The sequence below is a fragment of the Trifolium pratense genome, linkage group LG4 (assembly GCF_020283565.1).
Source record: "Trifolium pratense cultivar HEN17-A07 linkage group LG4, ARS_RC_1.1, whole genome shotgun sequence".
Classification (NCBI taxonomy): domain Eukaryota; kingdom Viridiplantae; phylum Streptophyta; class Magnoliopsida; order Fabales; family Fabaceae; genus Trifolium; species Trifolium pratense.
The window spans coordinates 39,921,015-39,944,926 of NC_060062.1; the positions used below are offsets into that span (position 1 = coordinate 39,921,015).

Consider the following 23,912-nt stretch of genomic DNA (forward strand, 5'->3'; position numbering starts at 1 on the left):
ATTTTCTCTCGTGTTAATAATATGTTGCAAGAGTGGAGTAAATTCCAAAATATTGCTGCTACGCCAGTTTCAGACCAACAATCTAGTTCAATTTGCATTTCGCAAAAACTGTCTGGTGGACATGTAAAATGTAACGTTGATTCTTCCTTTTCGTCTCATAATAATGAAAAATATTTATGACTAAAAAGAAGAGCATAACATAATCATTTCCATATAGATTGGCATTACTAGCAAATTGTATATTTGCATACAAAGAATTTGACAAAAAGGTTACCAATATTTCCTCATTTGAAGTTGTTTTGTTCAACAGCAAAATTCTCCAATCTATCTATTGACATAACATATAATTACACCACAAACTTCCCCTAAAGAAACAAACAAAAACTAGTGTGACCAAAATGAAAGCTTTTCATTTCAACTCCAACAACAAACTTTCACTACCAAAAGAGAAAATAAATTTCATAGGAACAAAGAAAATGAAGCAATACATGGACCACAAAGGATAAGGATACAAATATATATATGCAATGAGTCAAAGGATATACAAAATTCTTCACCAAGGATTATTATTATGTTGTTATTTAGCCAGTTAACTCCATGATGGTGATGTTGGTTTGTAGACCATGTCTTGTGAAGTTGTAGAACCATAGTTCAAGTCAAGGTTATGAAGCTGTTCCATCAACTGTGAACGCCTTTCCTTGAAAAAATCAAGACGGGTCGTTAACTCTACTAATGTTGAAGATGCTACAGATGGATGTCTACCATATTCTCCCACCTGAAACCAATTAATGAATAGTATTTTTCAGATTTATAAGAAAGGTATAAGTTATTGTATTTGTTTACCATAATAAAAATCACCTATCAAAAATGATTTTCACGAGAAGCTACTAAAGACAAGATCGACTTTAATTCTTACCTCTGCTGCCCTTGATGTGGAAGGCACTGAGCCGGAATCAACAACACCGAGCTCATCTACAGACATGCTTGTCGATGCCTCAGTGCTTTTCGAATCACTAGGACTTGAATCTATAAACGGCTTCCGAGATGGTTGCCTACTACCATTACCAGAAGCCAATACTTGTCCTTTGATATTTCTCCAATCATTACCAAGAACACTCTCCTGATGAAATGAAAAGCCAAATTTTGCCTGTGTTATATCGAAGCAAGAGTCCTCAAAACCATAAAGAATATACCATTCACGAGAAATGAACTAATTTTATCACAAAAAAGAACAAACAGTACAAGATGGATCACGAATATTTGCATGTTAATATTTACAAAAGTTGATAGAGGTGAAGATAAAACTACGAGTCTATTTTTATAAACAAACCTTTTCATTCCGAATTACTTTTATTTTTGTTTTGAGAAATAAGACATACCTCAGTCCTTTGTTTCCTTTCATGATTAACGAAGGCAAGGGTTGAATCAAAATCTTGCTGAAGAAATCTCCTGCATAAGAAAGATAACCTTACATAAGTTCACAAAGTTTTCAAATAATAACTTTTTTCCACGGAACGCTTAAAGATAACCTATGTCTGCATATATACTCACGGCTGAGGAAGATTTTGGGCATGCTGGTATCGATCACTGCCCACATCAGTAAGCGAGCCATAGTGATGCTGTCTTTGCTGATTAAGTTGATGGTGAAGTTCCGCAACCTTTTGCTTCAACCTAGCCACATCAGCTTCAGCAAGTGCAATCTCTTCTAGCTCGGCCTTTGTCTTTATATAAGTAGAATTCGTAAGATTATGTGAACTATGAAAGCAATCAAAAGGGAAGAAAAAAGAGTTTTATAAGAATAAAATACCTTTGAATCCATGCCACGTGAATTGGAAATTTGTCCCGAAGACATACTCAAACCAACCTCTAATGCAGCTCTAAGATCTCTCTCAGCTTGCAACTGTTCTTGCAATCTTGAAACCTGTTGTTTATGGAGGGACAAAAAAGGTATCAATTATTATGATCTCATTACAAGGCTTGCATAGATTGTAAATACACATGCAAAATTCATATAGAAGCCATTTTTATTTTACAATATTTCAAGCAATTTTAAGTCAAGGGTTCAATCAATTTAAAGTAGTAATAAAAGCGAAGGAGTGTCCTAGAAATCGCCTGCAGCGTAGAAAACTGACAGCAAATTGCAGGTCGAAACAGCAAATCAAATAAGTGTCACATTTCATATTGAGAAATATGTAAATATATAGAAAATGATTACATCTTGCTCAAGTGCCAAGCGCCGTTCATGAAGAGCTTGTTTCCTTCTCTCTAAGCTTGCTTGTAAAATTGCATTGCCTCTTGCCTAAAATGAAAACGCCAACTCCATTAGAGACATACCATCAACATTATGTGATATGACAAAATAAGCTAGAAAATAAGCATACCTCCTTTGCAATTCTGTGTTGCAAATCATTTTTCGCAATCTCTAGCCTCTGAATAGCAAGCCTGCGAACATCAAAAGTATTATGTTTATACTTTCTCGTGGTAAAATTACAAAGTGAGAAAAAAGCGACGTGTAAAGAAAATCGCATAATCCAAAGAAGTATCTAAAAATATTTATAAACTCTATCAAGAATCACATTCTACCAAGGAAAAGATTAGTTCAAAGCTAAGAATCTTACTCCTCTTCTCCAGAAGAATCAACTGATTCCACTGACGGTGACTTCCTTGGCTGTTTAAATCAGAAAAATTATCAGATGCTAAATATTGAAGGTAGGACCACAACTAGAAAACTAGGCAGCAAATACTAGTTTTGATCCACTGCAAACATATTATGATATTAAGTGTCTGTTGCAAATTATAAAAAAGTGATTTTGATATTCAATAATTTAGAGATTAATTTTGAAAACATAGAAGCTATTGTGTTTGTTTACCATAATGAAAACCAGTCTTGAAAAAAAGCAGTTATCGAAAAAAAATTCAAGCGAAGCTACATAAAACAGCTTCTAATTTGAAGTTGTTTTTAGAATTTTTTTTTTCCACTTTCATTTAAAAAAAATTCTATAATAAACGGATTAAAACTCCTAAAAGAGATTATTCAAAAAGAAATGTAACAAACAGGCCCTATGTCAGCATAACTTAATTGCCAGCTCATAGCAAGCGTATTATTAATGTCGCATAAAAGTCTCTTGCAACAAATGTTTCAAACAGAAAAAATAGAATTGTCCCTAAATCTAATAACAACGCGCATTCTATATTCACAATGTGAGTTTATGTCACCTATAAAGTTGTTAGAAAATAAATGGTCAAAATGATAACAAACTCACATTGCTCCTTCCCCAGAACGAAGACCGCTTAGTACTACTGAAGCTAGTGCCACCACTAGCTTTACTAGTTTGCTTTCCCGAACCTGATTGCGTCTCAATCACAGGTAAATGGTTGCCGGGGTCCATTGAAGATAAAATCTCACCCATGGAACGGTAAGATTCAGTGGAAGGCAACACAATTGGCGGATCCATCTCATCAACTGAGTTCTCATTGCCCTTTCTTTGCTTGCTTTTATCCTCAGAGAGATGGATATCAGGAACAGCATTTAGATTTGAATTTTCAGCCTTCGCATGATTACTAGTCGATGATCCAACGTCGGAATCATCTCCTCCAAATGCCTGCTGCAGGGGCATACAAAAAATTAGTAAAAGTGAACAGAAGTGGAATACTTAGGGCCAGTTTGGATCGACTCATTTGAGCTTATCTCCTGACATAAGCACCAGTGTAGGAGAGCTTATGGAAACAACTTATGACACGTCCATACGCATTTTTCAACTTATTTCCATAAGCTCACAAAGATAGCTTATGACAACAGATTATAGCTTATATATACACAGTTTGACTGTATTTTATCTTTTTATTATAGAAATAACTTATGCATTAGCACGTATGTTATGAGCTCTTATGTTATAAGCGCTTAATTAAGTTGTTTATCCAAACAAGATCTTATTTTGGTTTGATAATAAAAAGACATCAGACACAGGATTATAATAAGGGATGAAATAGGATGCGGCAGAAGATAACCTTGTAATCATAAAGATCGCTGCCAGCATAACCACTACTTTCGCTTAATTTTCCACTGTGAACACGGTCAGCATCATCATCTGTCTCTTGATCATTTTCATTCTCTGCATCATGGTAACCATTTTCTTTCACATCTATATTATCATCATCGGTCGAATCTTCAGTCCCGCTGTTTTCAACTCGAGAATCAGCTGAAATGGAACATCTCTGTATATTTTCTTCCTGAAAACATCAGATAGAAATTAGGCTCTATAGATAACAAATACAAAAGCAATTAATCAAAAGAATACAGGTTGGTTGAGAATTTCATACATCAAATACATTTTCGTACTCCTCCAACAAAGTGGTAATAATTGCTTGAGCGTTATTTGCGGCATTAGCGGCAGCAAGAAGCTGAGCGGAACTATCACCACTAGCATCAAACTCGTCCTCCAATTCACATTCTCCAGCTAACAGAGGCCGTAAGAGCAAGGGTGCCATGCATGCAGCAACAGCAGAAGCAGTCATCCTATTCTCATTAGAATGAGAAGCAATCGTGTGCATCATCTTCAAAATTCTGTGAAGGTAAGATAACAACAAGTACATAAGTTTCACAGAAACTGAGGAGAACATGAGATGTATTTTCTAGAGCCTTTTGGCAGAGAGAGAGAGAGGAGAGAGAGGAGAGAGAGAGAGAGAGAGAGAGAGAGATAGGACCTTTGTAACAAACGTCGATTTGGCTCTGGAAAGGTCTCCAATATAGCACAGCGCATTGCATTAATCCTAGCTTCCTTGCGATCAATTTCTAATAAAATAAAAATAGTAACAATGATATCAACTTCCATAAGTATAAATACTAGATCATAGACAATATGCAGTAAAGTTGACGTTTGAGGTGAGGGGAAAAAGGTAAGATTCCAAAATGAAAGTCTAGGACATAACAACACATTTGGCCTTTCGGTTTTTACCAAATCCTTCATGATAAAAATCGCTGTATAAAAAAGACACATTTTGCTTATATGAATTCATTCACTAGAACAAAAGGTGTCTTTCCCACATATACAACAACACATTAGAGAAATCGCACTAAAACGATGAGCACAGTCTAGAAATTGTGCAGAAAAGGCGCAATATATTTCTAGTACCTACAAGAATAGTTCTTGCCACGATTTATTTATCCATAACAAACATTGATAATATTTCCAAGTCCATTCCATAATTCTAATCACATGACTAATCTAGGTTGTCTCAAAATAAGTATTTTTGTTAACATAGAGTGGAATCATGTTAGGAACTTGCTACTTTATTAGAAAGAATAGGAAAAACTACGTCACACTCAGGACAAAACATCTAGAGCATGACCCAAGTGGCCCGATAACAGGTCAAATTGATCTTGGATACACTCTGATACCATCTTAAATTTTGAATTTGGACTAACTCATCCTTACAAACCAATTTGTTAGGTGAGAGATGTCGCCCACTTATGAACATCTTTCAAGCCATATCACACTGAACGTGGAATTTTGAACAGCAACCTAATAGCTAATTCGGTTATCTAACAAATCATAAGAACCAATATAAAGAGTGAAACCAAACAGAAGAATCCGCAACATTTCATAAGACTAACCATTTATTCTTAAAAAGCATATTGTTATAAAGGAAATAAACAAAAAGCTAAACTTACTATAAGCCTCCAACAAAGCAGTGCAGCATGAAGCTGGAACTGGAGAAGAGGGAAGTTCCCTTAGAACATGCTGTAAATTAACCAAGTGGAAAGTAATTCAATAAAATGCATAATCTCACATTTTTTATTCGATGACCAATTATCAAAACTAGTATTAATACCTTAACACAGTCACCAACAACATGGGCATCTTCATCTGCATCAAACTCGACCTTTCCTGGAAATATCAGTAAAAATAAGGCACTCGTCGTAAGTTTCATATTGCATACGGCATTTAAGAAATTTGTTACTACTTACTACCTTGCTCATATTCTTGAACTCTTCGATCTACTTCCTCAACGTCTGCAGACTGCCGCAGTATTCCTTCAATTTTAGTTCCTGCAAAAACATGTTTCTTGCATTTAACAGTGTTTGTCGATTGCAGTATGATCATCATGTACTGGGAGCTCTTTTTTTCACTCTTACCATATTTCTCTAGAAACCGAAGAGCTTTTTCAAGGAAAGATGGACCTCCGTCAATATCTTCCAATGCTAACAGAATCGGTCTTCCAACAACCAACGACTTAACAGGACGCTTGTCTCTCCCTGGAAGCACGAGAAGAAATATAGTGAAAATGACTTAAACAAGCTGTTTGCTATATCTATATAAAAAACTACAATAACAAAAATATGCACAAACCAATATGTATTTTTCAGCTTATTTCCCATAAGCTCTACAGGATAGCTTATGAAAACGGTTTGAATTTATTTTATTTTTCATTGCATAAATACCCTATACATAAGCACTTATATGATAAGCTTTTATGTTATAAGTGCTTAATTAGGTTGTTTATATAAACAAGGCCATATAGAAAACATTAGTTTATCAGCTTAAAAACAAGTAAACAAGATTCAATTAATGACGAGTACGAACATTGATGGAAAGACCCTTCGATGGAATCGGTTGTATCATTCCTGAAAATCCCATTGTGTCCCATAACAAGGGCGGCACTTGGTGCTTGTGCAAGGGCTTGTTCAAGAGCTGTTTTCCATTCGAACAAGTCTTCTGACGTCTCCGCCTTAAGGGTGAACGCTCGACCATCGCGCCCATCTGGAAATAATACTGTGAGCAGCTTTTTGTCTTCTCTAACAACAACACTGAAAAATAAAATTCACAATTTTAAAACAAATCATCAAAATTTAAAACCACAGCAAAATAACAAATTAAGCTACTAAACATACCTCCCTGAGTTGTTTAAGTCAATACCGCCTAATGTCAGGTTTACTTCCCCACCTCTCTGTGGAAGGGCACTCTACATAATCAATCAAAGAAAATTCAGTCGAAGATGATGGAAGAAGTAATTCCAATGTACTGATTAAAACACGAAAGCACCAAATAAGTTAAAAAAAGTATGGTATTGTTCATGGTTATCCATAAAATGTTTATACATCAAGTAAGCTTAACCGATCGCTTAGAGATTTGCAACATACAGAACAACAAAAAAGACACTAAAAATACCGAAGAAAATATCTTAAGAATGATAGGAAAGATCTGAGAGATACTAACAGGATCATTTTTGAAGAAAACCAATGATGTGCGCGTAAGTATAAACCACCGCTTCTTCCAGGACTTCCAGCCAATTCCTACAAAATAGGAAAGAATTGATGAATTCCTATATTACAACATCGACAGAAAACAGGAACTACCAACATATTAAAAACATCATTTATCCATGCTCTAATCTCGAGCCTAATGGAAAGAAACAAGCAGAATCAGGTTATAGTTCTAATAAATGGTCATCAACTATAATTGCGGCTGCGACATCAAGGTTTTAGAAGATTCTACACAACCACGATTTCAGCCACATTAGTTGCATCTGACCGTGATTTTATATAATGCAAGAACAAAGATCGGGACACGACCACAGCTATTACCAAGATTTAAAACCTTGTAAAAAGTAAATGCCGAGGACGAGATATGGATACCAACCTTTTGAAGATATGAAAAGTGGGCCACTTTTGAAAACCTGCAAAACATTAATGTGTTAGAAATAACCACAAATCAAACGATTATGACCGAAATACATACCTTAAACAAATTACCCTTAAGTGATTACCAATAGTACCACATAAGGGGAAAAAAGGAAATACTAAGATTACCATCAATCAGATTCTGTATATCTTGTTCATTCATGTCAATTACCATGTATAATTTTACTTGCTTTCCTCGTGTTTCCTACATTTGCTTTTCTACTTGTCTCACTAGTCAATCTATTTGTTTATATACTTTCATCTTCCAAACTTGTACTAACTTCTTAAATTCAACAGTTAACAGGTAAAGATGAATGTAAGGTGCTAAAACCATATTGAGTAAAATTTAACCACACTATTCATATGTTTGATTCTGCGGCACCTTCCCCAAAATCACGTGATAAACCATATTGCCGTTGAACCTTAGTTTTGAAGCTTCGATGAAATCACGATGAAAACACAAAACCAAACATATGCTAAGCTAATTATAAGCTTCTTATGTAATTAAAAATCCTAATTATAATAAAACACACTCTGCACACAGTTCCTCATCCAGCCTCAACACTTAAACAATGAAATTAAACCCGAAAAGGCGAAAACCGAAATCTCTACTCAACTTCCTTCACTTCCTTCACTCATTTGACAACATTATCAACAAAACTAACACATACACAAATCAAACCAAATGCTCCTAATTCAATCAATAAATCAACAACCCCTTATAAAATTCACAACTTCATACTCAAACTCACATCCCAATTACCTCAAAATATAAATTTTTCTCATCAAAAAAAGTAAAAAATAGTTGAATCTGATAAATTCCCTCCAAAAGAAAACATACCGTATTAGAAGCCCCAGGCCTAGGTCTCTCAAAAGCAGCTAAAGAAGCAGACATTTCCACAATTTCACTGATGAACCAACATTGTCATTGCCACTAATTTCAAAAACCATCAACCTCAAAAAGACAACATTCAAAACATCCTTAAAATTTCCAAACACCAAAAAAAACAAATCTTTGTTCCCTAATGAATCAACCCATCAAAGAGATCCAAAACCAAGCTCCAACACCAACATCAACAAAACCAAAATCACTGAGATCTAATAAAAAAGCTACAGACTTTCACTACTTAGTACTCAATGTTAACATCAGATTCACCCTTCACATCAATAAAAATCCAAACTTGTTAATACCCTTTTGAGAATAACACAAAAGGGTATAAGGGTATGTATGATGAAATGATGACCCTTCCTTTCTTGGGTGGAATTTTCTGTCACTTTCTAAGTGATTTTCTCGCAGTTTTTTCTCGATTATTGGATTAGGTGAGATGAGGAAGGAACAGTAGTTATGTTAATGTGAAAAATCAGAGAAAAATGAAAGAGGGTTCTTTGCTTTTTACCTACTTCTACACAAGAGAGTGGTTTTTGGGAAGAAGGTAGAGAGAGAAAGAAGGGTAGAGAGAGAAAGTGATAGAGAGAGAGAGAGAGTAATAGGTCTGATATAGTCAAGTTTAAGTCTTGTCAGGTAACTGACCAATGAGGAGTTGCCACGTCACCAACATTACAGGGTTAGTGGCTGTAAAAATAAATTTAATTATGAATGTTACCTAAACTTGTTTCATAAGAATGGTTGGATTTGGATTTTGGTGTGTCTTGTTTGTTGTGTTGTTAATTCAAAAATTCATCCACTTCTTTTATTTTTTTACCTTCAATATTTAAATCACTGTCTGAAAACATTAATTAAAGAATCAACCAAAATAAATATTATTTGAATTATTGATATATTTATTGATTTTTTTTTTCAAAAAAAAATTGATTTATTCTTTTTGACTCAATTTATGTACTTTTTTTTTAAAATTGGTTTATTTAATTATTAGTGGAAGACATCACATTAAAATAAGTCAAAATGAATCCAATTTTTTTGAAATAAGTCCAAAAAAAACTTAAACCTCTGCTAGGAAGATTTCATGTGCGTGTATACTCTTCACTCAGAGAGTAAGTAGAGTTGATCCAATGCATTCTCAAGAACAAACAAAACAAAGTTGGTCTAATGCAAGGTGAGAACCTAAAACTATGTGAGGCTTAAAAGTACACAAATAATAGAACTTATAGAAGGAATCCTATATATATGTTAGGCAAAAATTGGTACAATTATGAAAGATTGGTTTGAATTAAGTCCAAATATCAATTAATGATTTTGACGTCGTCAACGTTACAAATTTTGAGACATATGTATTTCTGTCAATTGAATATAATCACATTTGTATATTAATATATTTTGTCGTTTGATGTTGTTCTCATTGATTTATTTTTTTTATCAATTATTGATGTTGAAACTTTATCTCTTCTCACAACTTTCCTCTATCCTTTCTCTTCTTACCGCCTCTCTTACAACCGCCACCACCTTTCAAATCCAAATTTAGATATGGCAAGATGTAACTTGCACTTTCAGTTGAGGCGACAAGGTGTGATCCTTCATTATTCTCTACTTCACCTTTCAACTCCAATGTGGGTCATCAACCCTTCGTGGTCACTTAACAGCCGATGCGATGCCGCAGCCGGTTCACTTACCTTCTATGTTCATGGTTGTTCGCTTGGGCTTAATTTGTTAGTCACGAATGGTGTTGGTTTTCTAAACCCGGATTTGTTAAAAAAAATGGTCGGTTGGTGTTGTTAATTCGTTGTTGCGGTAGTTGTTTATGTCGTCTTGGTGTGAGAAGGATGGATGCATCTCATCTCATATCCAGATGGTTGGCATTTCCTGGATCCGTTTCTGTTCAAGACCTATCGTCAATGTGTTGGGTGTGTCGTATCTAATTCATTGCATCTTAGTTTGTTTGGCTCGAAAGAGCCTTTTCTACTTGTTGTGTTTGGGGTTAGTGGTACATGAATTCAGGGACGGAGGCAGGTTGGGTGTTGTGTGCGCACCTACCTGCACAATTTTTTTGAAAAATTTATTTATATACTTGTACTAGTTCTAGTATATTATGAGGTGTTGATATTTTAACTAGTCTTTTACATTCACTCATTATCAATTCAAAGTAACCTATCACACACAACCCACACACGTCAAATATATAAAAGGCAATTAAAAGATTTATTTTATTTAAATACAATTCAACAAACCCATTTTTTTTTGGGTGAATATTTATTTTTTAATTCTAAGTAAAAAATAGGATCCATATTTCAATAAACCACCAAATTAGTTTCTAATTTTGTAGGATGCTCTTAAATAAGTCTTAAAGATTATTACTAATATTTTAAAAAGGTTTCCGACTCTATTTTTTTAATGCAGAGGTTAAGCAAAATCAAATTACAACAAAATCACCAAGCCAAAAAGTCACGGTGCCAAAAAGAGAAGCACGTTACGTAACCCCCAAACAAAATAAGGAGTTTGAATATCACACGTAAAAACTACAAACGAAGTCCTTAAATTTCACTCTAAACCACCACCACACCTAAAGTTGAATATTAAGAATCGCAGAATCCACTTTAAAAGATTTTTAATTAAAAACTCAATTACTTAAAAAAAAAAAATTAAAACCCAATTAAGTCTCTATTAAAGATTTGTGAGGTTAAGGTTCTCGACTCTATTAAACTGAAAAATTGTTAAATATTTAACCACCGACTATGAATTAAATATCTATCTCTATATTATAACAACAACTTACTATCAACATATAGTACCTCTATTTAACCACTTACTATCAATTTAATTTATTTTATTGTTAGGGTTTGATAGTGCTTTATTGGAATTATTGCATATGATTTGAGTTCTATATATTATATATGTGTATCATTTGAACATAGTTTTAATTTGTTAAAAAAAGGAATTAAATGGAAATTTTTTTTAAAAAAAAGACAAGTTCAGACCACTCATCAATTTCTAATCCTTAAACATTTGATGTATATGAAAGTATAAAATTGGTGCCCACACTAAGAAAAATTCCTGGCTCTGGCGTGAATTTGTTCCTTAACAGACACGAATTATCACGAGTTGTTACTTCGAGGGATTAAATATATCTATTTTTTGTAAAAGTTTTTTAAAATAAACATATTATTTCTACAAACTGCAATATTTAAGAACTAAAATTATCAATAAATTAAATAGAAACTAAAATAAAAAAAAATTATTTTATAGAAATTAAAAACATATATAACTCTTTTAAATTTTGTAATTACATGTGGATAAAATAAACAGATTAATTAGAGATAATGTTGTAGGAATATCTTATTTCTTATATCTCCATGTTCATCTCCATATATCCGTGATTGCTACTTCTGTTCTGCACATGATCACTAAGCTGTAAGCTCTATGATCATTGATCAACACCTACAATAATATTGGAATAGATTATACACACAATGTATACTATATATGATTAAAAAAATTGATCAATTACTTTTTCACAACTACTGCATCTTGCTACTGCTGTAGGTATCAGCTTAATTTCATTAATAAGTGGTTTTTTAGTCAACATATAACAGTATATATTTATATATTGAAAATTAATAATACTGACTCATCGCATTGCAAAAAGTTAAATTAAAATATGTAAATAAATTGCAACAATAATTTTTTTATAATTTTTTTTTTCAAAATTATAAGCTTAATTTTATCAGGAGAGAAATGAATTTTGTTGTTCATACGTTGTGACTTGTGAAGATTTTATAATAGTTCTAAAGTCTTTGATATAAGTATATATTGTCCACATTATTAATTTTTTTTACGAAACCCACACTATTTTTAATGTGTGAAATTAAATAATTTTTTTGTAAAATTTATAAAAAAGGCATTTTTATCTTGATTTATTTATAAATAATTTCGAACTATCCAAATTAAATGGATTCACTCCTTAAAATCATCATGACAGTAAGGCAATGATACAAAAGCGCACTTCCACAATAAAAATATAAAAGTCCAATTAAAGGTAGATTGACAATGAAACATGTTTTTAAGAGTTGAATTTATAAGATAGATAACCTAATAAATTTAATGTTTAATCTCCTAACCCTTTTAAAATGTTGGCATGTGAGGGGAGAGTCTTATCGGGTTGGACCGATATATTAACCTTGATCAATTACACAAGTGATTTTTGATACTACATTTTCACCTAAAACCTTAAGGCATTAAGTTTATGGATTTTCTCACTTATAAAATGTTCAACCTAGCTCAACTCTTTTAACTATTGTGAGACTTAACTTACACTTGATCGATCTCAACATCTACCCTCAAATGCGAGTCTCTGATACTAATGTCGCGAGGGAGGAGCTTCACCGGATTGAACCGATATATTGAGCCTTTTTTTTTGTTAACTAAAACCGACATATTGAGTTTTGAACATACAAGTAACTTTTAACATTACTATTTGTATCAATTTATGGTCGGTTGAAAATGAAACATTATACATATAGATATATAGATAGATCACATAATTGTTTGTAGCTTTATACTAGGAGGGGCTGCTCCTACTATCCTTTATTATTTTTATTGTTTCATTATGAAAGGAGTCAAAGTTAAAAATCATCATTCATTTATTGAACCTTAGCTTATACTGCAACAAATCCATTAATATAAATATTAATATTAAGAATTGAAAACTAATTTGAGTCCTATTGTGGTATATGCTGCTCTGGACAATTTGTCATGTTCGGTTATAACAAGGAAAGGAAGAAAGAGTTGTTTACATTAGCCAGCCTTTGTCTTTTGGGTAGCTTTATGGAACATCACTTATCAACCACATACATTAGACACCATCAAATCAATGGTGGTCCTAATTCATTATTCATTTTCAATCTTTAAAACAATGTGCATATGTATTATGTAGTTTGTTTTCTACATATAGCCACACTACCAAACATTGCTTTGATAAGGGATCATTAATGAGAGGGTATTTTATTTTATTTTTTTAACAAAAAATATGATTCATTAAACAACCAAATTGTCTATTTGGTTAAGCTGTCTGTATTTTTAAAATGCGCATCTACTACCGTTGTTTATGAGACGCTACAATACCAAACTTTTGTACTATCGTGAATTTTCGCCACAATTTTGACAAATACGACGTAGTTTCAATTTAAGTTTGACTTGACTTGTAATGGAATCTCAAAATACTTGTAATGGATCATTGACTATCCGAAAATAGTGTGCACCTTCTTCAAGAATGAGAAGAAGGTTCAAACTTTAAGTTATTTTAATGTCTAAATTTATTCGCAAATCAAATTTGGCGCGGCCATCACTTAAACTATATCCTTGAAGTTACAATGTTGAACTTTTACGACTAAACTGACACTTTATAAACTGTCACCACCAAGTATCTTACATTCCCGATTAAATTAATAAAGATGAAAATATTATAATAACTTCGAAAATTATATTATTTTTGTAATTTCATGTTTATCTTTATATTATATAAAATGTTTATATATGGTTGGAGTACCCTTTGCAATATGGGTGTGGGTAAGGAAAAGGGATTGGACAAAGCAAGGAAGTTTGAGAATGTGGGAATAAGAACAAGCTTATATATACATATAGAGAGAGATTCTTGTCTTGTCTCATTGTCTGGTCTTTTAATGCAATGTTGTGAGAAGGACAATATCATGTGATGTGAAGAAGCATATTGTGCCTCTCTCGGTGGCATCTCGTGAATATATATACTTCCACAGTCTTCTTAAATATACTTACTTCATGGTCTCAAAAAATACATAAACCTAATGATATGTGATAGTACAATATTATAAAATGAGTTTAAAGGACACATATTGCCTGTGTAAATTAACTTTACACCGACAATCAATAAAAATGGTTCAACCTTCCATGTTATGTCAAAAAAGTAGAATGATGTGGCAAAAAATATGGTTTTGATTGATTGACGGTGTAAAATTAGATGTTATAAAACATGATGAGGGAGATATCTACCTATTTTAAAAATGTACTCGTTAATGATATGTGATACAATTTTATACCTTTTTTTTCCCTTCTTACATCTGCACAAAATCTTTACTAGTTGTTACTACTAACTACAATTGATTATTGAGATTAAGATTCAGAGTAACCAAATGCATCTTTTTGTATTTCTAAAGAGACTAATAATAGATAAACTCACATACGCGCGGTGCAAAGATGTGAGTTCGAACCTGTGTCCAAACATATCAAATGTCGATACAGTTTTTTATCATCTGGGTTGTACTTACGGAAAATCAAATGCATATTTTGAAAGACTGAAAGTATTCATATATCTATGACCAAAGTTTCATGTTAGTAAAGATTCAAAGACTGAGTGCCATACATAGCTTCGAAGCCACTGGCCACTGCAACTGCCACACAGTCAAACACATTTGTTGATTAATCGTAGAATTCTACCTTTGATTAATGGGGGATGACAATCTCTCTATTGGATTTTGGAAATCCTAAGAGGACTTGAAATTCCTATGTACATCAGTAGATTCAAACAACTGCTAAATGGAATTACAAAGCTAAACAAATTGAGATTTTGCAGGATTGGTCTTGGTGTGTGCAGCTGAAGAAAACTACAGTATATCATAAGTTTGTAAGAAAATGCTCACAACTACAAGAGTTGTATGAATATCTAAAGATTCATTCACATACCAATATTGAGGCATAGTTTCTGTAGTAAAATTGAATCATTTCACACAACTAGGAAGAACCTCATAAATTATTGTATAATTATGCATCATGAGGAGAATGGATAAATATGAATTATCAAAGTGACTATTTGTCTGAACTCTGAAAAGTCCCACATCGGTTATAACATAGCATATGTAAGTGTTTATAAGCATGCTTCACACAAGTGAATGGCCGAGTTGAGTAACTACAACTTGTAACCCAAGTGGGGGCAACAGATTGATGGAACATGGCTTTGGTTTGTCAGGTTGGGCTGGTGGGTGCACTATGCTGGCCTGCCCACTCCAAGTTGAGAGTTGGGCCATGGGATTTGGGCGAATGCTTAGATCTCTTGGTCTCTAGAATGGAGGGAACCGCATGAGGCTGGCTTCACAGAGCAGTGAACACCTCCTGCTCTTGACAGTGGAGGGATAACAGGCTGCAGCATTTCCAGTTCATATAGCCTGGTGAGCCTAGCCCATTGAACCATCACTTTTTTGCAATATAAAACGTGCTTTGCAGCAACACTATATTAACCAACCAGACATAAAATTTCTAATGCAAAAATTATACAAATAATAATAATGACTGTTGAAGGATAGAATTCACGAAATTTAGTAAACTTGAAAATATGTTAGTTTCTTGTGCTTCCAATTGTTCAAAGAATATATGTTAGTTGATGTGATAATGTGATGCAATAATATATATAGAGTATGATAATGTGATGCGCCGATGGACTAGCCAACTTGGCTTTTATTCTACCTAAAGGGATAGTTTTGTTTGATGTATGCCTTGATGGCATTAGGGAAAGCTTTGATGCGGATGTAATAGGAGTCTCCACTCCTCGCTTAGTTAGTATCTAGTTCTTTTGTTGGGCTTCGGCCCCCTTGTATTGCAATTTTTTTCCCCAAGCTTGATAGCATTACCCTAAAAAACCTGTGAAAATAATTGACGCCGATACCAAAAGTACAAGTTTACAACTCTTTGTCATAAATTGTTATATTTGAGACAATAATTTTAATTGGTGTTAGTTTGACAAAAACAAAAGAAAACATATATGTAATAAAAATCAACTATTTTTTTTTTCATTATTTATGTCAAACAAGCATTTAGATTACTAGATTGTAAAGACAAAGATGTTTGTGTTCTTATACTTCAAGAAAACGGCTTCAACTATCATTGGTGTTAGGACACTTTAAGTACATGCATACAATGCCAGAGAACTTGACACAACCGATGTGGTGAAAAAAAGGGCAACGGGACTTCTCTTGTAACGTTTTTATTTATTTTATTTTTTATAACATGATAAAAAGACAAAACAGACATTAATTTTCAAACCATTAATTAATCAGAAATGGTGCTGCTGATTATCAAATCTTATGCCACCTGGTAAGCACATTGAATTGAAAAAGTTTCATAAAAACCGCAATCACAGCTGTTTGGGTATTAAAAATGGGCATCACTTGGTCATATGATAATACTATTTCATTGCAGAAAACCAAAACAAAAAGGAACCTTTGCAAATATAAATATATAACAATGGGGCAAGCGAAGCTAAACAATCTCCCTTCATTGAGCTACGAAGGGACCCATGAAATTCAAAACTTTACCCTTACTTCTCTTAAACAAAAAGAGAAGGGAAGAACATTAATGACTATACCAAGATATAATAGTAACACTTTAAATAACTCAAAATCCCGATCATGTTCCGGTTCAATCCATTTTTTGGGGTGGTATGTAAGATAATACATAAAAGACATGATGCACAATATTTTTCCCTCAAACCTTGTAATAACTACAACCCAAAACACCAGAAATCTGCACACACGTTGACAGCCCAGCAATTGAAACAAACGGGAGTCTGCGCCACAATAGAAGCGACCTTTGCAAACTGGAGACGGTATAAAATCACACATAAATTCACTTTTCAACCCTTCACTAGAAGCAAGACGGTAGTGCAGGCCCATGGCAAACAAAAGCCAACACAACATATGCTATCACAAGTAGGATGACTATAAGAGCGACCCTGCAACATTGAAGCATTTTGTCAGCGGTTTAAGCAGCAATAAAAATCCTGAGGATCTCAATCAAAGTTAAAGATTGGTGAATTGTAATATAAGGTTTTATGAAGGCAAGACTTTGTTGTACTGCTCTAAATTAATCTAACACTAGCAAAAAGGATATTGTACTTTTATCAGACAAACACACTAAATTTACACTTATTATATTACAAATTTAGTCAAAAAAAATAAAAAGGATATTGTACTCTAATGATATAGAAGTCAGTCCAATATACAGTACAAGAATTCATTTATTTCATTTGAAACAAGAATTTAAAACATTGATTCTACTAATGTTTTTTTCCGCAAAACTTGCTTACAGTTTCCTCCGAATGCTCCTACAAAGGGCGACTGTCTTGCATATGCCAAATTGAAATTCTAAAGCTCATTCTAAGGTCAGAGTTTTTGTTTGGACAGCTTTACACAATAGGAATAAAGGATTCATACTAATACGAATTCCTCTGAGTGCTCCTAGAAAGAGAGATTGACTTGATGCAAGTTATATGCCTTCATGTTATGTGTGTCATGGGTAGATCTAAGTTTCAAACTTTGCCGCAGTTATTTCTTCATTGCTTAGCGGCGTGATAGATTTAGAATATATTTGTTTGTTGTTTTAGTAGCAGTGATGTGTACTAGTTCATCGGATCAATTTCTACTGGCTTTTGAGGTTTTAGCAAGAAGAAACATAACATCTTGTTACAGTGTGCGGTTTATGGGATAGTGTTTTTGTAAAGGAATACCCTCCTAAATCTACAAGGGTAATAACGCTTGACAAGTTGATTTGTTACGGGGTCATAGTCTTAAATTGCAGTCTACAACATCTAGGTTTTTGGGGTTTTCATGACCGCGTTGTGGCCACAATTGCAACTACATCATCCACATTTATCGGTAATTTTCTGCAATATCAAGAATCAAGATATAACTGCGATCATGACTGCAATTTGAAACTTTGTATGGAATTAATCATTCTATGGTTTCTCTTCTGGTCAGCACAAGGTTTATTAAAGTGTATCAGTATTCCGGATATGCATCGAGACAGAACAACTCTCCATTCTTTCCAACATAACTAGTTTGTCAGTACGTATATAAACAACTATTAACAGAAAAAGAGAAAGTTCTACTGGGAAATCTTTTCGGCACAATGAGAAGTTTTTACCGATACTTGAACCTAGAAGATAGAACCTCTACTCCAATCGCCACAAAACCATCACCTAAGCATAAGCTGGAGACAGTTCAATCAGAATCATCTGAAAGTCTATCAAATCATCGTATGATATCTCAGAATCTCTGAGAGTTCAGAGGAAACTAGCATCATTTCTATACATAAAAACTGAAAAATCCTATTGATTGTGCCAAGAATGATAATTAAAACAGACGAGGACAAGGTTTCACCAACAGGTTCACTCGATTCAAGAGACAAGTTCTTTCCTTATAAGCTCTACATAAAACCGGTGCTAAAAAAGAACAAACTACACAACATATTACAAACATAAATGTTAACATAGAACTTACGTGAGTTTAACATTCCTCCACCACACAGCGCTTCTAAAACGACGAGTCTGTTTCCTGAAGCGAAATGTGTTTCCTTGCATATCAGTAGTTTTATCCACCAGCAATTCCAATCTATCACCTCTATCCAGAACCTTGTCAATATTTTCTATCATGACATTTCGTACCTATCAAGAAAAAAAGAGAAAATTGAGGAAAGACAACCACAAGCACATATCTTAGTTTGACAAACATGATTCTGAATGAATGTGGTGTGTTCGGTTCTACAGTGGCCAAAATTGATTTTAGTTAAAACCAAGTTTAAGGTAAAATTATTTATGTTTAGATACATTCATGTGTAAGTGAGCAAGTTGAAGGTAAATACTAAATAGTGAATTTGAGTGAAAAAATCAAGTTTAAAGGCAAAATCTACAAATAGCTTCAAGTTAATCAATTCTATAGGCGAAATCAATTTTAATTGAGAACCCCCAAACATAGCAAACTCAATTTTAAGTCTTCTGAATCATTTTTTAGTGTAAAAATAGCGTTTGAAGGCAAACACTACAAGTTCTAGCTCAAGTTAGAATCAATTCTGTAGGAAAAAACAATTCCAATCGAGAACCCCCAAGCATACAAAAATCAATTTTAAGTCCGCAGAATCAATTTTTAGTGTAAAAATCGCATTAGAAGGAAAAAGCACATATTCTAGCTTCAGGTTAGAATCAATTCAATAGGAAAAATCAATTCTAATCAAGAACCACAAACATACCAAAATCATTTTTAACTCTACATCATCACTTTTTTACCCTCCCAAAAGTGAGTACAAACATGCACATACATATTTTGGATTGACAGTAAATTTGGCAAAATCATAACATGTCACGGTAATTTTGGCAAAAGCTGCATATTAGTAGATTAGAGCTTCAACTAAATCAATTTCGCAACACTCAGCACTAATCCAAACATGAACTTAATTTTAGAAATTAAATCAAATTAAAATTAAGTTCCGAATCAAGCAACTTCTAATTAAACTATGCAAATTCAAATTTTAATAGTGTTTTGACTTTAATTTGAAATATAATTAGATGATTAAAAATATATTTAATAACCCTATAAAATACTACTTACATTGCATATGCATGACAAAGTTGTTTCGGAAACTCTTTGAATATTTAGTCTAATATAAAAAGCCTCTTTAAAGTATAAAACAATTTAATACTTTAAAATAATTTACCATTAATTAACATGTCATCTTATTCTTATAAATTAAAGGTCAAGACAAGTATCAACCATTTTTTCATATAAGATAATAATAAGGAGATGGGAGTATAATTAAGATAAAGATAGAGAGATATAGAGAAAAATAATCCACTATATTTTCATAAAAACAAAAAATATATTAAAATAAAAATTACACTAATTTGAAGATATATAAATCAAACCCAGAAAAAATAAGATTAATAAAACAAATTTTTAATATAATAAACTAATCCACTGCACTTCTATTAATTCTATATACGTACACCTGAACGACACATTGTCTGTATTTAAATCAATTTTTATCTATCTATCTATCTATCTATCTATCTATCTATATTATAGATTCACTTGAATGAAGAAAAAAAAATAAAAAATATTTTAAAAGACACTTTTATAATCAAAGAATAATTCAACACATCTAAAAAAATTATTATTTTTAATACAATTTATTATAAAACACATTTTTTTTAAAAAAACATTCTAATCAAACCCGTGCAACGCACGGGTTGAACACCTAGTTATATATAGTAGTATGAGTATTTTGTGCTTCATTTGGTAACATTTTGAGTTTATGATGTTATTGATTAGAACATGACTCTTTTTTATTTACAAGGATACTTCTTTATATTATTGATGTTGTTTACTAATTTGAGTTATTTACAATTTAAATAAATGACAACTCTTTTTGAATTTTTACATGTCTTTATATTAGGGGATTAATTTTTAAGATTAGAACAGAGGATTCAAATTGTTTAAGACAAACATGTCTCTATTAGTGTAAATTACTTTTAGTAACATTCAATAGAAATTTCTTTTCTTCCATCCAGTGAGTTTAGCTCAATTGCTTAGTTCAATTTGCAGGAATATTATATTATATATGCAGAGTTAGTGTTCGAACTTTAGTCATCTCACTAATCGACCTTAAAAGTGAAATTTCTAGCACTAGATGACCAAAAAAATACAAAAAGATTCCGCCATATTATATAACTAAAGTGGGGTGTAGGAAAATGCTTTGACATATAAAATATGTTGTTATTGAATAACAGTTTAAAATTATTTTAAACTATATTTGGAAAATTTCTCAACGCACCCACCCACTTTCTCCCCCACTCCCCAAAAAATTCGGAAAACGTTTTCCGAATTTTTTATAGTGTAAATTTTACACTAAAAAACAGTTCGAAACGTATTTTCCGAATTTTTTTAGGTGCGCTAGGGAGTGTGGGAGAAATGTTGAGTTGCGTTGAGAAATTTTCCTATATTTGCATAATCCTATGTTCTTTTAATAAATATATCACAAACTATTTGTACTAGATAAAACCGTTAATATATCTGTTAAGATAAGACACTTAATTACGAGGTTCTTTCTTCTACATACATGAGCAATGGACGAAAATGAATCTTAAGATAAGGCTTCTTCCATAGAAGACAAAGAAGCTTCAGAATGTCGAAGCACAAAAATTTAACGTTGCTTCAAACCTTTCTTGAGGTTGTCTCTTTCTCGAACAACTATATATACATACATGGAAAGCAATAACACATGATGGCCACAACCCCAAATTTCACCACACCACCACCGCCACCACCTTCCGCCACCGCAGCGCCACCGTCCACACATTCATCACAAGTAAACACACTCGCCCTCTTAATCGACAAATCCAAATCCAAAAACCACCTACTCCAAATCCACGCAACTCTCATTCGTCGCGGCTTCGACGACCACACTATCTTAAACTTCAAACTCCAACGCCGTTACTCCGCCGTTGGCCACCTTCACTACTCCGTCACCCTCTTCAACCAAACCCGTAACCCTGACGTGTTCACATGGAGCTCAATTATCCATGCTCATACCCAATCAAATCTCAACGACGAAGCACTTTCTTACTACATTCAAATGCTTACAAACCATGTTCAACCCAATGCCTTTACCTTCTCTTCTCTTCTCAATGGAACAACCCTTCAACCCACCAAAGCTATTCACTGCCATGTCGTGAAATTCGGTTTGGGTTTCGATACTTATGTGGCAACGGGTTTAGTTGATGGTTATGCAAGAGGGGGTGATTTTGTTTCTGCGGAGAAACTGTTCGATGAAATGCCTGAGAAGAGTTTGGTTTCTTATACGACAATGCTTACATGCTACGCGAAACATGGGAAGCTCTGTGAGGCTCGGATGTTGTTTGATGAAATGGAAGGGAATAAGGATGTGGTTGTTTGGAATGTGATGATTGATGGGTATGCTCAAAATGGGTTTCCTAATGAGTGTTTGTTGCTTTTTAGAAGAATGCTTGTTGAAAAAGTTAGGCCTGATGTGATTACTTTGTTGGCTGTTCTTTCTTCTTGTGGACAGGTTGGTGCTTTGGAGAGTGGTAGATGGGTTCATTCTTATGTTAAGAATGAGAAAAATGGTGGTGTTGGAGTTGAAGTTCGTGTCGGTACTGCTTTGGTCGATATGTATTGTAAATGTGGGAGCTTGGAGGATGCAAGAAAGGTTTTTGACAAAATTGATGGTAAGGATGTTGTAGCTTGGAATTCAATGATAATGGGTTATGCTGTTAATGGGTTTAGTGAAGAAGCTTTGAAGTTGTTTTATGAGATGTGTAGTGTGGGAGTTAAACCTAGTTATGTTACTTTTATTGCACTATTGACTGCTTGTGGACATTCTGGTTTGGTTGCCAAAGGATGGGAGGTTTTCAATATGATGAAGAATGAGTATGAAATGGAACCAAGGGTTGAGCATTTTGGATGCATGGTTAGTCTTCTTGGTCGAGCCGGTCGTTTGCAAGAAGCTTATGATCTTGTGAGGAGTATGAAGATTGAACCTGATCCTATGATTTGGGGAGCGTTACTTTGGGCCTGTAGACTTCATAACAATATTTCTTTGGGAGAGGAGATAGCAGAGTTTCTTCTGAGCAATGATTTAGCTAGTTCTGGAACTTATGTTCTTCTTTCGAACATATATGCCGCTAGTGGCTACTGGGTTGGTGCAGCTAAGGTTAGAGCTTTGATGAAAGACAGTGGAGTTGAAAAGGAACCTGGTTGTAGTACAATAGAAGTTAACAACAGGATACATGAGTTTATTGCTGGTGATTTAAAACATTCTAAGAGTAAAGATATATATTTGATGCTGGAGGAGATGAATAGTTGGCTCAAGGGCAATGGTTATACTCCAAAGACAGATATTGTTTTACATGACATAGGGAAGGAGCAGAAGGAGTTATCCCTGGAAGTTCATAGCGAGAAACTTGCATTGGCGTTTGGACTTATTAGTACACGTCCAGGAACTACAATCAAGATTGTAAAGAACCTTCGTGTTTGTTTGGATTGTCATGATGTGATGAACATGATATCTAGAATCACTGGGCGCAGAATTGTAATGAGGGACCGGAATCGGTTCCACCACTTTGACAACGGTTCATGTTCATGTGGGGATTATTGGTGAACTTAATCCTTAAAATTCTTATTTCTTGAGGGACAAAAACCTAGTTGATACCATTCAGTTTTTCAATGTGTTAATATAATTAAAGGAATTGAATAATGATAAACAACAAATAAGGAACAGTTTATGTTTTTTCCTCACAAGTTCCATCACCTGAAGTAATCCCATTCTAAGTGTATACCTCTTTCAATCAGGATTAGAACCTTTCGCCACGTTCTCCAATTAAATGTTAAACATTCCCTAAAACTAAGATTGATACTAATATATAGAGCTGTTTTAGAATACCACATCACAAATCTTGTTTTATGTTTTTGAACTGAAAAATGATTAATAAAAAAACCCATCCCTTTTCCATGGAACACACTGTAA

At 33.5% G+C, this 23,912-nt stretch overlaps 2 protein-coding genes and 1 long non-coding RNA gene across 9 annotated transcripts; 1 reads left to right on the plus strand and 2 right to left on the minus strand.

Moving 5' to 3' along the window:
- Window positions 1–257: 257 nt before the first annotated feature.
- LOC123924708 (rho GTPase-activating protein 7-like) lies at window positions 258–9,269 on the minus strand. 7 transcript variants are annotated; one of them, XM_045977670.1, is made up of 21 exons: window positions 8,523–9,269; window positions 7,641–7,677; window positions 7,218–7,294; window positions 6,893–6,963; window positions 6,585–6,808; window positions 6,137–6,256; window positions 5,972–6,049; window positions 5,833–5,888; window positions 5,672–5,741; window positions 4,705–4,792; window positions 4,321–4,564; window positions 4,009–4,230; window positions 3,264–3,605; window positions 2,619–2,668; window positions 2,382–2,442; window positions 2,216–2,299; window positions 1,808–1,921; window positions 1,552–1,721; window positions 1,380–1,449; window positions 917–1,120; window positions 258–775 (listed from the first exon to the last, which is right to left on the minus strand). In XM_045977670.1, exons 1-21 carry the CDS (start codon window positions 8,574–8,576, stop codon window positions 590–592), a joined length of 2,622 nt encoding a protein of 873 aa, XP_045833626.1. In that variant the 5' UTR covers window positions 8,577–9,269; the 3' UTR covers window positions 258–589. The 7 variants fall into 7 exon arrangements, with proteins under 7 accessions (XP_045833626.1, XP_045833627.1, XP_045833624.1 ...); XM_045977671.1 differs by having other exon boundaries at window positions 3,264–3,602; window positions 8,523–9,180; XM_045977668.1 differs by having other exon boundaries at window positions 917–1,147; window positions 8,523–9,165.
- A 7,500-nt stretch (window positions 9,270–16,769) lies between these two features.
- LOC123919490 lies at window positions 16,770–19,358 on the minus strand. The gene is made up of 2 exons (XR_006813225.1): window positions 18,875–19,358; window positions 16,770–17,328 (listed from the first exon to the last, which is right to left on the minus strand). It is a non-coding gene; the product is annotated as an uncharacterized LOC123919490 (long non-coding RNA).
- Window positions 19,359–21,444: 2,086 nt separating this feature from the next.
- LOC123919493 (pentatricopeptide repeat-containing protein ELI1, chloroplastic-like) lies at window positions 21,445–23,612 on the plus strand. Its single transcript, XM_045971411.1, has one exon. The coding sequence runs from the start codon at window positions 21,648–21,650 to the stop codon at window positions 23,544–23,546; it is 1,899 nt and encodes a 632-aa protein (XP_045827367.1). The 5' UTR covers window positions 21,445–21,647; the 3' UTR covers window positions 23,547–23,612.
- Window positions 23,613–23,912: the final 300 nt, after the last annotated feature.